This window comes from Hippocampus comes, unplaced genomic scaffold (assembly GCF_001891065.2).
Source record: "Hippocampus comes isolate QL1 unplaced genomic scaffold, H_comes_QL1_v1.1 scaffold203, whole genome shotgun sequence".
Classification (NCBI taxonomy): Eukaryota; Metazoa; Chordata; class Actinopteri; order Syngnathiformes; family Syngnathidae; genus Hippocampus; species Hippocampus comes.
Genome location: NW_017805993.1, coordinates 19,871 through 37,002, shown reverse-complemented (window position 1 = coordinate 37,002; position 17,132 = coordinate 19,871). Strand labels below are relative to the sequence as shown.

General features: G+C 43.1%; 1 protein-coding gene across 2 annotated transcripts in view; it reads left to right on the top strand.

The window, feature by feature from the left end:
- The window catches only part of ppp2r2ba (protein phosphatase 2, regulatory subunit B, beta a), a 40,453-nt gene extending 23,590 nt beyond the window's left edge, over window positions 1–16,863 (top strand). For both annotated transcript variants that reach the window (XM_019892247.1, XM_019892248.1), the window contains exons 2-10: window positions 6,763–6,860; window positions 7,398–7,563; window positions 8,254–8,366; window positions 10,228–10,405; window positions 10,526–10,690; window positions 12,815–12,984; window positions 13,464–13,555; window positions 13,642–13,765; window positions 15,016–16,863. In XM_019892247.1, the coding sequence (XP_019747806.1) occupies window positions 6,763–6,860; window positions 7,398–7,563; window positions 8,254–8,366; window positions 10,228–10,405; window positions 10,526–10,690; window positions 12,815–12,984; window positions 13,464–13,555; window positions 13,642–13,765; window positions 15,016–15,171 (1,262 nt within the window). In that variant the 3' untranslated portion in view covers window positions 15,172–16,863. The remainder of the gene's footprint in view (window positions 1–6,762; window positions 6,861–7,397; window positions 7,564–8,253; window positions 8,367–10,227; window positions 10,406–10,525; window positions 10,691–12,814; window positions 12,985–13,463; window positions 13,556–13,641; window positions 13,766–15,015) is intronic.
- Window positions 16,864–17,132: the final 269 nt, after the last annotated feature.

The window sequence follows — 17,132 nt, the reverse complement described above, 5'->3', positions numbered from 1 at the left end:
TACAGTGGAACCATAAAGGTCAAACACAATTGGTACCAGGACGTTGGTCGAACTCTAATCTTGGGTGCATTTGAAAATGTACAGGCAATATTTCAAACTTTAATTTTTCTTCTTAAGGACATGGGAATGAAGTCCATGCGTTGAAGGCAGTGCTGGAAAATAATGGTGGGCCCACAAGACATGAAGACAAATTACACATTTTCACTTTGGGGTTGACTCACTGTCCTTTGAAAATGTACAGGCAATATTTCAAACTTTAATTTTTCTTCTTACATGACATGGGAATGAAGTCCATGCGTTTAAGGCAGTGCTGGAAAATAATGGTGGGCCCACAAAACATGAAGACAAATTACACATTTTCACTTTGGGGCTGACTCACTGCTGTGGACAGCAGTTTAGACTATAATGGCCGTGTACAGAATTATTTTGAGAGGACGGTATATTTACACTGTTTTACAAGCTGTATACTTTACATTGTAGCAACGTTTCATTATTTTAGTTTAGTTTACAAAAATATGAGGACTGTGAAGGTGTTTGAATGCAAAGTACACTTCCTTAATCCACGATCTAGACAATTATGATTGATTGTTTAATTTATTTTAATTGTTTGGGTTTTTTTTAGATTTCTTTTTCACCCATGGTGTTATGGCTCACCTGCCTGACTTTCATGTTAGAAGCGTAGGTTAGGTACTATGTGCCCTGAAATTGACTGTCGACCATTCAAGCGTGCAGTCTGCCTTTCCTCCAAAGTCAGCTGGGAAAGGCCCGAGCAGCCATAACCCTGAACAGGATCAGCGGTCCCTTTTACACAAGATTTACTTTTAGCAATTCTCAACTCAAACACTGAATGTAATTCAGTATTTCTGTGATATTGTGTTATAATTGGTAGAACGTCTGAAGAGAATGGTTGTTAAAACACCAAGGGCCCTAATATCATTTTGGGGGCAAGTCTACCGCAAAGCACATATTTTGCTTGACTTTTTGCCGGTAGAATCGGGCGTAATGGGGTGTTCACACCGCACTGCAAAATAAACCTGCTTTTGAAAAGTCTAAAGTTTAGTCTACTTTTTGTGACCAAATTTGCAGATGCGCTGGGGGGGTGAGGCATAAACCCCTAGTGACAAGTAATAAGTCTACCAAATTCACCAACACCTTGTAGTACTCCATTACCCCTGCATGAAAATGACGACGTGCCGTTTTTACGCTGAGGTTTCTGTTATGTGATCGGATGACTCGGGGGCGAAAAACCCAAATGGTGCACTGGCACAAAAACGAAGTTCCTCCTGTTTTTATGCTGAGCGCATGAGCGCCAGTCTACCAAAATATAACTCTGGAAGACTTCATACGTGACCCAACAAAGTGGCGATCTACCTTTTGGAGATTGCTCTACCCCCATATGGCTCCATAATCCCCTTATTAGAATGCTTGTCCCATTCATTTTCCTCTCCTTTGCCTGAAACTGGTTTTCGTTCCCCCCCATCCACACACACACACACACACACACACACAGACTAGTTTTCCAGGTTACCAAACATTTTTTTTTCCATGTTTGATAGAAAAATCCTGAGAACCAGTGCTGGTTTGATTTAGCATGGAAACGAATTGATTAGAATCAGAGCCTTATGCTTTAAATGTCTTCATACAGCTCCTATATGTATATCCTCATGCTCACAGGCCTTGTTGAGGATGTTACCTTGTTTGGGATAAGTGTTGACAAAAATCCAAATGCTGTTAATCCCCCATAGAACTGAGCTGTAAGATTCACTGATTGCATAATGGCAGTTTCAAGTTTTTGAGCAATTTGTTGGACAAACGATTATTCCTCAAAATGTCGCTTTACCAAATGGTGCAGCTTTTTTTGGACCGTCAAATTTTGAGATACCTTGCATTGTGTGCCCCTTGATAATAAGGAAAAGATGGTGACATGCATACTGCATCGTGGAAGGGAAGGGAGCGTGACGTGAATTATCCCCACGAGTCTGATCCTTTGACGTAGGCAGCTCAACAAGGGCGTTTTAATCCTGCCCTCGCCACGTCTATAACAAAGCATTCGCATCACTCCATGTTGCTCTCTGGATTGACAGCGCGTACGAAAATACTATCTGTGCAGCCATACAATTGTCTCATGGTGAGACTGGCTCAAACCTCGGTTTGTGTTCCAACCTGGACTGGATTTCAGAGGCAAGTGTTGTCTCGAGGTAAGCCAGGGTGCGACCATTTACGCCTGGGTCTTTACCAACGAGAGGATCTGTAGGATCATTTATTGACCTACTTAGAGCAACAAGCCAACACCTCTACCCATACTGATTACTCTTCCCCCTCCCTCCTCTGCATCACTCACAATTCTCTTAGTGTGGTGTCCCTTTTTGTTTGGCTGATGGATGCAGCATACACTGGTGTCTATAAATACATTCAATATCCCTGCCCCTTGCTCATTCTCCTGGCTCCCCATTGCATTTCACAATCAATAATACATACCTACCGTATAGTTCCATCTAGTTAGTTGGACTCGCAAATCCATATTGAATGGTAGGCGTGGGCAATTTTTAGACTGGTGAATGGAAACAGGGAGAGATTTCTAGCAGCTCATCAGAACACAACACCAGGCCGACACGTTGTGTGATTACTGTTGATGGATGTGTGTTATGTCAAGCAAGAAGCACTGACCAATCCATGGCAGACCTGGCTGGACACAATTTATGACCTTTATCTGTTTCTGGTGTGCTGATGAACCACACGTGTGTGTATTTGTGTGTACACGAAATAATTACATGTGAGGTTCAGAATCACCACTGTGCTATTCATTTCCCATGCACCTACTGATAATTACAAATTGGAATTCACTGACTTGCAATTGATCTGTCATGAGTGGTCGAGTCGTAAAAGACATTCTCTTTTTTGGTCTTGTTGTGATAAAAAACGTTTTCCAATGTACACAATACATTTGATAGGCTCCAGCACGCTGGCGACCCTCATGAGGATAAGCGGATTAGAAAATGGATGGATGGATAATACATTGTTCCATCGCTACTCGCAGTTTGGTCTTTGCGGCTTCGCCTCTATCGTGTTTTTTTAAAAATTTGTGACACTTCATTGACTACAGTTTTATTTTGCTATTTTATGGATTTTCTTGCTATTTTTCTTCTTTTAACTAGTCAAAAATGTTGGAGGTTTTTTTTGTTAGTTTTTGATGGGGAATTTATTATTATTATTATTATTATTATTATTATGTATTTATTTATTTTTTTCTTTTACAAAAACCAAAACCACGAACATTTGAACTTGTTACCCCCATGTATGCAGCAATGTGGATGTTTGTGGAAATATGCTCTGAGTGTGAACTCAGCATTTTGTGTTATTCGGTGCCATTCAGTTATTCACAGTGCCCCCCCCCCCCAAAAAAAAAAAAAACGAGTACCAGAGATCAGTGCGTTAGGCAGTACAGATGGAAACGGTTCAAGCACAAGGTGCAGATTATGGACCATGTTCAAAAATTAATGTGAGTGGAGCACACAACACACGAGGACAATGAAACGTCCGCTTAGTACCTAAATTAAAGTTTTTCTTTTTAGTTTAAAATGTCTTACCTTAACTAGAATCGCATGTTGTAATTTAGCCAAAGCAGCAAATGGTGGGTTAATGCAACCTTTGGTGCAATAAATCCTTGTTGTGGTTGTACCCCTGAGTACCGTTGTTGTTTTTGTTCTTGTTCTTCATCTTCTCCCTCTGCTTCTTCTCCTTCTTTATCTTCTGAATGGAAGACAAAGAAGTACCAAAATTAGAAGGACTTATAGTGCTGTTATTTAGTCTTTATTTTACATCTATTACGTGTAACAAGTGCTTAGAAAAGTGGAAACCGTGTGTGAGGGCTCGCAATGGCTTAAACGGGGCATAAACCCAACACCAAAAAGTGAATCTTTACTTTTCTGAATTACACCAATTGCAAGGGGCACATAGAACATATCATCCTTGAAATGTGTGAGAACAATCCAATTCCAAAAACATTAGCTTAATTAATTAAATTTTTAAACACAACACCATTTCTTCCTGGATTTTCACTTTTTTTTGTGGAGCCAGAATATGTTCAATCAGCAAATAAAAATCCTCTTGAATTGAAAATTTGACAAGGTTATAAATCACTTTGGGATTCAGCCAATCAAATCCAAATTCCATCAGTGCCTGAGATAGAATAGACATTGTCTGCTTTGAATACATTTGCATGCAGAGGGGAGGAAAAACTCATTTAGGGGTTTCATCTCGAGTTTCGGCTTCACTGACTTTTGCTATCTGTTCATTATGTGAAATGACTTAAGTATGTATTGGTGTGTAAAGTTGCTAAATGGCGTCCATCCATTACTGTTTCTCCTCAGTGATTTAATGGGTTAATGATGAGGAGGAGCGAGGGAGGACTAAGGGGAGTGAGAGAGAGAGAGATTTAAAAGGGTTGAAAAGAAAACCTTGGATGCTAAATGCTATCTGATTCACGCGCCAATGGTTTTGGCCTGATGCACGTATGTGTGCGTGCGTGCGTGCGTCTGTGTGTGTGGGTGTGTGCGTGTGTGTGGTTATTAGTTTCCTGCTTGAATTGTGATTGGGCCTGACTGGCCCCCACCCCGTGCCTACTCTGAATAGGCTTTAACAATAAACCATTAGCATTTCAACAAGGCCATGCACAGTACCATATATGAAAATATATATGTGGAGATATTATTCCTAGTCCCTCACTGGCCCCTCCGCCATGCTTAGCAGCTTTACATGGACACAAGCACACAGAGTAAGCTTGTTCGCAAGTAGTCTATTGCGATAACATCATCAATCCTACGCTTCCGTGAATACGAGAGCATTTTTGTACTGTATTTCTGCACTCTTGCTGAATTTCAGCTCCCATCAGCAACAGAGTCTGAACGCTCTTGGCACATATTCAACTCCTCTGACTGCTGCTGCTGCTACAGATTGAAATGGTTTCCATGGCAACATTCCCCTCTCCTCTTCACAAGAAGGTCCACAGAGGGTGTGGGGAGATACCAAACAACTAAAGCTCTTCTCTCGCTCTCTCTTCTAACTAAAAATAATTGTCCGTTTGAAACAGGGAGCTGTGCTACGTGTGCCACACATACTGTGGTAGCTTTTGGCTATGTAACCATCTCAGCCAGCACAAATATTTTCTTGTGGTAGGAGTGGATAAGCTCCAGCATTTTAAGGTGAGGTGTCTGTTATTTGCCTGGGGTACAATTGCAGATAGAGATTAAGAATTATCGGTCGAGATTAAAAAAAAAAAGTGAGTTTTGATGACCACAGGTTATATTGCCCATCCAGTTCAAAAAGCCTACCCCTCACCCCAAAAAATTCATTTACAAGATGATCTATATCAGGGGTGTCAAACTCATTTTTGTCGTGGGCCAGATTTTAGTTAGTTTCCACTGGAGGGCCGTTCTGACTGAAAGCATATCAAGAAGTCAAGAATAACGGTTTATTCACCTATTGTTTAAGTTACTGTAATGGGGGTTTGGTAACAAGAAAATGCTTATAGTATCATTCGTATTTATTACAAATGAGAATTTGAAATTTTGGTCGTGATTTTAGCAACCAACATGAAAGTTGACATCTTTGATTTGCTTTCGTGGGCCACATAAAATGATGGGGCGGGCCAGATCTGGCCCCTGGGCCTTGAGTTTTACACCTGCGATCTATATCATCAGAGATGGCATTGCTTATTACTTGTCAGACATCCGGAAGTTTCTGGACAGAATTGGACCCTACAAACATAGACTCAGGCAATTTGATCCAACAAAATGATTTTTTTAAAACAAAAAATAGGCGCAAGGCCAACAAAGTACAAATAATGATGCTGGACAACAAGCCAGGATGAATGCGTACAAAACAAATAGTGTTTGCACAAGGCAAGGAAAAAACACAAGCAAAAATAGCTTGTTACAAAAATTCAATAAAGACCAAACCACGTGTACAACAAACCGTGGATACACTTAAACTTACTCAGAACTGCTTATTTGAATAACAAAGAACAAAAGCAATGGCAAGGCGCAAAAAAAAAACGGAGAAAACATAAATCAAGACAAGAGCCAAAAAAGGAACGAGAGTAATAAAAGAGCGTCTAGACGAAACGCACATGAACAATTTGAACAACGCCAAATTATCCGACAGGTGAACGTGGGTCATGAGGTCCTGAAATAGTCCCAATAATTGTGATACCTGCGGCAGGTGCGCAGCCGGAAAACCGGGAACGCCTCTGCCACCTGCTGGACGCTAACAAAACGTGATCATGCCAATCCTGTTTCTTCTCTCATCATGTTCCTTTTGTCTGCTAAAGCTATAATCGATCTTGTATTGGCTCTCATTAAAATGTGCAAGTGTACCAAATGCGTACGATGTTGGATGTCTCTTTAATAAAGCTGCAACTGTGCTCAGATCAGGGACATGCAAAAAAAAAAAAAAAAACCCAAACAACAACAACAAAAAACAGGCCTATTAGTGTGACAGCAACATCCTTTTCAAAACACAAGAGTCTAATTATCTGACACAGATTTGGCTGTCATTCCAGAAATAACGTTTAGGATGTCAGCCAGCCACTGACTTAGTGTTTCTTTCTGCCCGAGGGTGTTTCAGATGTGTCCTCTGCGAGTTAATGCCCGTGTTCTTCGAAATTGCTCCACTGTCTAAACCACGTTTTTTTTTTTTTTTTTAGTCTGATACGCCCCGTGCACATCCACTGACATTTCTCTCTCCCCTCTCTGTGCGCTGCAGCTGACATTATCTCAACAGTGGAGTTTAACTCATCGGGTGAGCTGTTGGCCACCGGGGACAAAGGAGGCAGAGTGGTTGTCTTCCAGAGGGAGCAGGAGGTAGGAAATCCCCAGAAAGCAAACACGGATCATCATGGTACTTCAATAAAGCTTCAACACGTTATTTTGGAATGTAGCTTGAAATGCAGGATGACAATATTACATGTTCGCGATCATATTAAGAGGTGTATATGGTTATCTTATTTCGCTTAAGCCAAATTACACATTAGGGTGTCAGATCCCGTGAAATCTTCCTTGAGAATGAACATGAATCAATGGTAATATACACGTATTAAAGGGAATGGTGTGTTAGTCTCGAACAGGGAACTTGGTTTTGAAAAAAGAGGAAAGCTAAAACATATTAATCAAATGCATTGAATAACAATAAGTTGATGACTACTGTTTACAGCGAAAAAAATGTTGTGATGGAGAGAGTATATGTATGAATATTTCCAAAATGCCCCAGCAAAAATTCACATGGAAAGTTCCAAAAGTGTTTCTAGAAATTCACCCAAAAAGCCCCCCCCCCGTGCAAAAAGTACACGAGAAAAAAGGTCCATTTGACATTCTGTGTATTTTTTTTTTTTAACTTTGCAGAGTAAAAGCCAGCCCCAGCGTCGAGGGGAGTACAATGTTTACAGCACATTCCAGAGCCACGAGCCGGAGTTTGACTACCTGAAAAGTTTGGAGATAGAGGAGAAGATCAACAAGATCAAATGGCTGCCACAGCAGAACGCCGCCTACTTCCTGCTCTCAACTAATGGTCAGTCACTGATTCTGAAATTCCAGTTTAAAAAAAAAAAAAAAGGTTGGTGACACTAATGTCACAGAAATTATTTTCTCACCTGCTCGCGTGAACGTGTTTGTGTTCCACTTGGCTGAGCGTTTGCCACCGCCAGAAGGCTTCAAATTGAGAGTTTCATGCATGGCTACCGCAGCGCACATCGTCACACGCGCACATCAAATCATATCATCTCTATACTTGCGCTTCAACATCAGAGGAGGAGACGTCTCGCAGATTGTGGCCGTCATGCATGGCTGCTACGGATGCGGTGGCGGAGGGTGGAGCAGATGGCGGAGGGTCCTGCGGCGATGGCCTCACCACACTGACACAATATACACGGCGGATATTGAAAGGGAAAAAAAACAAAAAAAACAGGAGCAACCTGTCTGCTGCCACCATCTTCCTCGCTGGACCGAGAAGATGAGATGTAACTGATGTCGGCAATGCAGAATTAGAACGTGCCCAGATGGCTTTTTCAGGGCGGGGAATGTCGTCCACTTGTAGATTGCTATCAGTGTCATCACAGCCTCCGCCGCTATTCATCATCCTGTACCCAGCTACATGCCAGATTGGATGGCCCAACCCCCTCACATCTATCTTGGAGACAAGATTGACTCTATCGTGAGACCTTGGGATTTGAAGTGATTTTTTTTTCTTTTCTTTCCTCAGACAAGACGGTGAAGCTGTGGAAGATCAGCGAGCGAGACAAACGGCCAGAGGGCTACAACCTGAAGGATGACGACGGGCGCATCAGGGACCCGTCCACCATCACATCTCTACGAGTAAGCGTGTACAGGAAGCTCTGAAACCTCACTTGGTTTTCGTCAACATTTCTCCCGCAACTTACAATATCGATTCCTAAATACACTGAAAAATGTGTTGCCAAAATGTCAAAGAAACACATGAATTGAGCCCGAATACTTTGGTTAATAGGTCACAGCACATGGCTCCAAAAAGGCAACATTGCCATGTTATTGCATTTTAGTTGATGATCTGGCCTTTGTGACATCGTGTTGCACTAGTGGTTGCCCCGCAGTTTTGAGGGTTTGGGTTTGAATCTTGGCTCTGTGTGGAGATCGCGTATTCTCCCTGTGCTTTCTTTGTGTGCTCTTGACTTCCTCCTTTTGGATACTTTACATTATCCATAAATGTGAGGTCATTGTCCATCTGTGCCCTGCAACTGTCAAATGACCAGTCATGGGTTTATCCTGCGGTAGGGTCCAATTAGGGAACAATTAGGACAAACATTATGGAAAATGGATGGATCTTGCCTTTGTTCCTTTTGCCAAAAGTAAGTAAGATAAAGTTAAAGCACTCCAGGATTAAGTACATATTGCTGACCTCCAAACCTGTTTTATGCTTTACCTTTCTAATAAGAGACAGCCAAAAGTAAGAAATGAGTGATCGATATGTGCATTGAGAAAGACCGTGGCGGGATCATCTTCATCTTCTCACCCACCACTCTTGTTCTCAACCCCCGTCGCCCTTTTCATGATGAGAGGGAACTCACATAGGACAGTGTGTGTCTGGGTGTGTGTCACAGTAGATTAGTGCTGTGTTCAGCGTGTCTGTACTTCTTTGTCTGGCTAGCCAGGGGATCACAGAGACAGAGAGGACAGGCTGGGACTGTGGAAATCCCGTTTGCATGTGCACAGGGGATGGATGGGGGGAGTGGGGGGGTAAAGTGTTGCTGAAATTTCATTCCGTATTTTGGGCGTGGTGCTGCATTTTGCATGGTTGAGAGAACTGCAGAATATTGCACCGAGTCTCCTGTAAGGAGGAAGTTTATCGAGAAGGGCGATGGGCCAGCGGAACAGTGTAAGTGTCAGCGTAGGGGGTCTGTGGGTTAATGTGCGCTCCGTCTCTCTGGAAAGCAAGTGAAAGCGCATGAAAATGAAGTGATGCCCGTGGAGCCCCGGCAGCCCGCTGAGCTAGTGCGCCTCTCTGTCAGTGCCGGCGTCGGACAAGGAAAAAAAAGAGAGAAGAAGCAGTCCATTTGTTGTGCATGCTTGCTCCCCTCCGCTCCTTCTTTGTCTGGGTTTTATCTGGTCGGTGGGGGGGCTGTGTTCAGGCAGGGACTGAGGGATCTTTGAAGCAGCAACTGTTTCTATGCGTCTCTCTGTGTGCATGTGTTTGCATGAGCATTAATGCTAATTCTGGACAGTTTAGTTATCATCCCTCAGCAGGTCTTGTTGACCCCCTTAGGCTATCTTTCTCTTCTAAAGTTTCACCCTTTACTTCCTTTCTTGCTAGCATGTGCACCAAGAAAACAGAGCAGACTATTTTAGCTTATGTGTGTGTGAGCAGCAGAGATGTTCACGGTCCGATTGAGGCAGCTCATCAAACAACCCAGAGCGCGTGCATGGCTCCCTGCCCTTCATTAAGACATGTGCAGTAAATGTCACATGAATCCCTACAATTACAAGGTTGTGTTTCACGCAGATACAACGTGTCTGGTTACACTTGCATATGTTGCCGCCTGCGATAAAAAAAAAAACAAAAACAAAAACAAAGAAACAAACAAACAAATAAACAGACCTCTAGCAAAGCCAGAGAAGATGAATGATCATATGAGTGAAATTGGGGAAGCCTTCAGAACATTTATTTTCTGTTTGTTTGTTTTTTTTCGCTCCATCTTTCCAGGTGCCGGTGTTGCAACCGATGGATCTGATGGTCGAAGCCACAGCCAGGCGAGTGTTCAGCAACGCCCACACCTACCACATCAACTCCATCTCCGTGAACTCTGACCTCCAGACCTTCATATCCACCGATGACCTCCGAGTGAACCTGTGGAATCTGGAGATCACTGACCGCAGCTTCAGTATCCTCTTTGCTTATTAAGTTTCGAATCCCGGGATTCCGGGCAGCATCGTAAATTCATACTTGACACAAAAGCGGAACGCTGAGCAGCTGCAGTTCTTCCTTAGATTTCGTCTTTCAGACATTGTGGACATAAAACCCGCCAATATGGAGGAGCTGACCGAAGTGATCACCTCAGCAGAGTTTCATCCCCAGCAGTGTCACACTTTTGCATATAGCAGCAGCAAGGGCTCAATAAGACTTTGTGACATGAGGCAAGCTGCACTCTGCGACAAGCATTGCAAATGTAAGAACCGCCGGATTACATTTATGGGTAAAATGCTGTGAAATGTCATCCCAGAACACCACATCACACCATCATCCATTGTTCAATTTCAAATTTCAGTGTAAGGACATACATGCAGAGGTTCGTGACGGCATTCTGTTCCGATGGAAGCAACGTAACCCAAATTTATATGTAAATTGGACTAGCCGATGCTAACATGCTGGTAAAGGCATAATTCTAATATTGCCATGACAAACACTTTTTGGCCATACGCAACGACGTATTATTACGCCACCAAACAGACGAGTTAATAACCTCAAAACTGCATGGTTATGATTGTTGTAAACTGATGACACTCGGTATTATTTTAAAAATACATAAATGATGAAATAAGTGAAAAAAAAATAACCATAACAGCATAGTTTATTTGGATCTACAGTAGATCTTAAATACAATAAAGCTTTATACGCTAAGGCTTCATTTTAATTGCCGGATATTTCGTTGATTTTGTGAGATGATAACATACAACATGAGACGTTGGAACAAAGACAAATTCCAAGTCGTGTTTTAAATACAAGACATCATTGTGCGCGTGGTGTTATATTGTTGCAAATTATTGTGAAATGCAAAATAAAAAAGCTGGAGCTTGAGGGAGAAAAGCACATGCGGTGGCACACACTCGCAAAACGACAGTTCCATTTTTTTTTTCAGCTTGGCTTTGTGTGGCTGTGACATGGAGCCGTTCCTCTGTTCAATATGCCGCTGCTGATAACCCATCAATAAATCCTAGTGTGTGTCTTAAACAATGAATGTCCAAGCCTCTGAGGCTTAACATCACATGCAGGCGCTTAAGTTGAATGAATAATGAATCCATTGACATTTTAAGCGAGAGAATCGATAGCTGGAGAGCAATCGCATTAGGCTTTCATGGACACACCTTTGTTGTCCAATAATGTCTGTCGTTTCCTCCGATGGATTGATGTGCTCACTGGAGCGTGTTAACTAACACAGCCTGTTGGGATGCACGTTCGATTTTTGTTCAGTAGGAAATGTTGGAATTGTGAGGAAAGTGTAGGCACAAACAGCATGCACACGTCCACTGCAGGTGGGTGTTAGCCTCGAGCCAGTGCTGATAGTATTGACCCTCCGATAAAAATGCATATGTAGCCTCATGAATGCTGTCATTCCACACAATAACTTTCCAAGAATCACCAAAAAATAAAAATAAAAGCATATTAATCGTAGTGCACTCGCTCCCACATATTCACGGCTAGAAATCACAGAGGTGAAATTAATCAGTGTTAGCAATGAGATGAATGGACGGATGAGAGAAGGATGAACAGAGGGAGACGAGAATGCCAAAGATAGTGAGCCCCAGGACAGAAAGAAACAGAGCGACCAGCCCCCTCCCCTGCCAACTCCCCTGGAAGCCTATTATGTGCCCCCTGAGGGGGGCGCGGGGCAGAATACAAGCCAAGGACGCACACACACGCGCATATAAACATGCATCACTGACACACACGTAAATCCAGTGGGGCTTGAATGGCCCAACACTTAGACATTGATTTGTTTTTTCTTTTTTTTATCCCCTTCTCCCCCCCCCCCCGCACCCTCTCATTTTTCCATCCCTCACTCCGCATCCCTCATTAGACTCCCCACTGGCACATCACAGTTTCCAGGGAGATGGGAGGTGGGCAAGAATGGAGAGGAGGGGGGGGGGTGGTGTGAGAGAGGAGAGAGGTGAGGAATCGTGGGAGTGCAAAAGAGGAAGAGGAAGAGCGGAGAACAATAACTTGACAGCTCACGGTGGAATGTCTGGCTCTCATCCCCTGCGCGCAGATGAGCTGCTGCCAGAATCAATATGAATCATAACCAATATTTACCCATCATGCTGACCCGTGGCTGTCTCGCTAAGCACGCAAACACACACACACACACACACACACACACACACACACACACACACACACACACACACACACACACACAAGGGAATGCAGCTGGTGCCGAATATTCCTGCATTGTTGTGCTCTCATTGTCAGCGGCTGACGCCTCCGCAGTGAAATCCCAGCATGATGCAATGTCAAATATGCTCTCTTTGTTAAAAATATTTGTGCTTTCTTTTTTTTTTTTTTTCTTGTGTAGACTTTGAGGAGCCGGAGGATCCCGCCACTCGTTCCTTTTTCTCCGAAATCATCTCATCCATCTCCGACGTGAAGTTCAGCCACAACGGTCGCCATTTGATGACGAGGGACTACCTCACTGTGAAGGTGTGGGACCTGCAAATGGAGAACAAGCCGCTCGAGACGTACCAGGTATGCATGAGTACAACCGTCTCAATGTTGCGATGAAATGCGATCACCGCATATTGATTTTAGACTCATCGGCATAATCCCGCTTCACTGTCACCCTGCGAGCGCACCCTATTTAGTGATTAAGCCGAGGCTGATTATTGAACCCCTGTCCTGTGAGAAGAGAGATTGCGATGCTACTGAACCAAACTAAAGGGCAAAACCTCCCACTGTGGCCGGTCACACGGGTCACTTCCACACTGCCCGATCAAGAGGGAAGCTATCTGAGGGCAGATCATGATTGATAAGACGTCCGTAAGGCTCAAGGGGATTTCTCAGCCCAATTCCCTCCCCACCTGCTGCCCGTATCGCCCTCGTCACCGGGTCTGCAGGGATTAGCCGGATGTCGAGGGTGTGCACATGCAGTTTATGGGTGTTTGGTTGTCCACTTTGGAGGCAGCGCAGTGGAAAAGTGTGGCCATAAACACCTGTTTATTTTCCAGGTTCATGACTACCTGCGGGGCAAACTTTGCTCCCTCTATGAGAACGACTGCATCTTTGACAAGTTTGAGTGTGTCTGGAATGGATCAGACAGGTGAGATTCCCTTCATGCAGACATTCACCTCCCATCAGACTGTAAATCCCACTAACACTATTCTCTCTCTCTCTTCCCTAACTCAGTGTCATAATGACCGGCTCCTATAACAACTTTTTCCGAATGTTTGACCGGAACACCAAACGGGATGTCACGCTGGAAGCATCCAGAGAAAACAGCAAGCCAAGAGCCATTCTTAAACCTCGCAAGGTACAAGCAGCACCTCACACGCACTCTTTTCAAAACAACACGCATGCAGTGGAACCTTCCAAGTCGCAATCTGTTCAACAAACCCTTATTCCAATGAAGTTGGGAGGTTTTGTAAAACGTAAATTAAAGAAATTATAGAAGGATTTTAACCCTTTTATGGACAGTGGTTACTACAGTGGACAGTTTATCATGTTATCAGGTTACAGGGTTCATCCTTCTAACCCAGGGGTGTCAAACTCATTTCACACTGTGGGCCACATACGGCCTCGGTAGATGTCAAGTGGGCTGAGATTTATAAAAAAAGGAATGTTTAAACCATTTACACATGTGCATATAAAATCTAAATTTAATCGCTGCCTACACTTTACAAACTAAAGACAAAACAGCGGATAATCCATGAATTGCATCTTATTCAAAATATTCCTTCCGTGTCTTTTATGCATTTTAAATTATCCTGCGGGCCTGATCGAACCTCCACAGGGGGCCGGTTCCAACCCGCGGACCGTATGTTTGACACCAGCGTTCTAACCGATTTTCAATCGATTAAACTACAATGATGAGCTATTTAATGCTCAAACACATGAATTTATTTTTTTGTTCAGATTCACTCAATTTTGAATTTAATACCTGTAGCATGTAAAATAAAAAAAAAATTTAAAAATGAAGCTGGGACCAGGTCGTGTGTTACATCACCTTTCATTTTAACAGCACTCACTAAGCATTTGGGAACTGGGGACAATAATTATTGAAGTTTTGTAGCGGAAATTATTTTTTGTACAACTGAACTCTTCTTTAAAAAAGTGTGAGTAAAATATGGACAACACTGGAGACGATTTTTTTTTTTGAATGTACTTTGTGTGTTTTAAATGTTTATTGAATTCAGCGATTCTTTCACGCACAGAGAGGCCGCGTATCACAAGTTCTTCCTCACTTTGAGAACCGCCCTGCCTTACAAGTAGCTACTGGCTGTGGAAAATAACATACCTTGGGGCATTGCTCCCATCTATGGATCTTTTTTTAATGTATTTTATTTGGTCTCTCGGATTGAAACATGTTAAACAGGGGCTCACTGTACCGTTCTGACATTGTCAGTCAGAATAAAGCATGATTATTTTTGAAAAAGCGGGCTTTCGATACTCCTCTGTGTTGTATGTAATCATAACGTGCAAGTGGTGATAATGTTGCGGCTTGCTCGGTGTATGCAAAGGCTCTAAAACTACTCCTCCCTGATCGGCGGTGCTGTTCTGCAGGTGTGCGTGGGCGGCAAACGCAGAAAGGATGAGATCAGCGTGGACAGCTTAGACTTCAGTAAGAAGATCCTTCACACCACGTGGCACCCGCACGAGAACATCATTGCCGTGGCGGCCACCAATAACCTTTACATCTTCCAAGACAAGGTCAACTAAAGCTTACAGACAGAACAGGGGCATTAGGATGACAGAGAAACAAGTATGGAGTCCTGATGTACATCCAGCACCTCACTGGGGCTTGTCGCTGCTGACTTGATGCACCCACTGAGAATTTGCAGTGTTTTCCTGGAAGTGGACGTCCAATTCTGGAATCTTGGGGGACATGACGAGGGTTTGTGGTCATTTAATTTATTTAGCCATGCTCACACGGACAGTAGAGAACCCTTCGCAACAAGATTACAGCTGCATGAGCGGCAAGATGTAGCAAGACCCGAGAGACAAAAGAGGGGGGCAATGCAATGAGCAAAACAGAGCACGGGTGGTGGTGACTCTTTGTCATGTAGCCGGAGCGCCCTCTCTCCATCTATCTGCTGCGGTGCATGTGAGGAATCAGTTTGGACGGCACAGCCAACTGCTGCAAATTCAAAGGGCAGGGGGGAAAAAAAAGACTGTTTTCTGCCTGCCGTCAGTCTTTCTACTTTAGTCTGTGACGTGAATGAGGCTGTTTTTAATGATTTTATTTAATACTGGTCAATGAGTCTGTTTAGCTGCTGTGGTGCCTTCTTTTGGTATGTGGGGGTTCAAAGTAGAGGTTGTGAGGATTGGGGGCAAGGGCGTGGGGAGTGTAAATGTTTCAGGGGTTGGTGTTTTTTTGGGGGGGGGGTTGTTTTCTCTCCCGTCTGTCTGTTATGAACCGAACAAAAATCGTTTTAAGGTGAAGCAATGCTTGACGCAACAAGAATGATGATGACATCACAAGCCTGTCTGCAATGTGAGATCTCTTTACAAGTGACGCGGGAAAACCAGCTCACACCCCTGCTTCAACTGAAAGCAACAATTTGGTAAACTGTACATAAAAAAAAAAAAAAAGTTTGCAATTTCCACTCAAAGGAGACTTAAAATGCATTTTTTTCATACATTTTAGCAGTTCCCAGGTGACCAAATAATGTGTCTGCTTTCGTCCAAATACCGCAAGAATCAAGAATTACAGCACACATTACACACCCTATTTTTTGTCTTGCTAAAATCAGGCAGTTTTTAGGAACAAGAGTCTTGGAACTAACAAGGCTTCGGGGAGAGTGTGTGTGTCTGGCTGCTTTCTTCTACTTGGGGCAGCAGTGTGTGTGGGGGGGGTACTCTGGGCTTCAACTTGTGGAGGCGGCAGTTCATATTACTCCCTATTCTGTGTGTATGGGGTGCACAGGCACAAATGAAAGAATACATCTTCCATTTCCTATGTCCCCTTCAAGAGACAAATTGCAATTCTAAACTGTTGCATGTGACGTAAGCCAATGAAGTTTCGATCACTGAACTTCGACAGACCGTCTGAAGCACTCGCTGAGGTCGTACTTGCTTTCCTCAATGATGTTTTCATCTCAGATTGTTTGTCCATGCCCGTTGGTGGAGTGTGGTCTCACGTTGCAGGGTTGATTTTAGCACCTGTCGGAGGTTTTGTGTTAAGAACCAGCATCCACTGAGGTAAGCACTCAATAAAAAGGTCTAAGCAAAAACTCTGTGAAATCAGGGAATTCATAACTGTACATATGCTTCCTTTAAACAGTACGACCTTGATTTGTGAAACTTTTATAGCTCAGAATGTAATAATATGAATGACCATGGCGTCTTTATGCTCACTGGACTTTTCTTTGATTAAAAAATAAGTAATAAAGATGTGCAAATTCAAACCAAGGTGTGATTCTGTTTCTATCGAGCAGCAGGTGAGGGCGCCCCCATGTGGACATAACGGATATAATGACAATCTTTTTAAATGTAAAACGAAAAACGGCGTCCTCATTTGAGGTGATGAGAAGTATTTCTGGGAATTTTTATTTGTAATATATTCATATATTCTTTACTAATAAATTGTGGATTAGCAAAAGTTTGATGGACATTTATTGTCTAAAAGGGACACAGCAGTATTTTCACATTTGGACAACATACTACATGAATGTTATTTT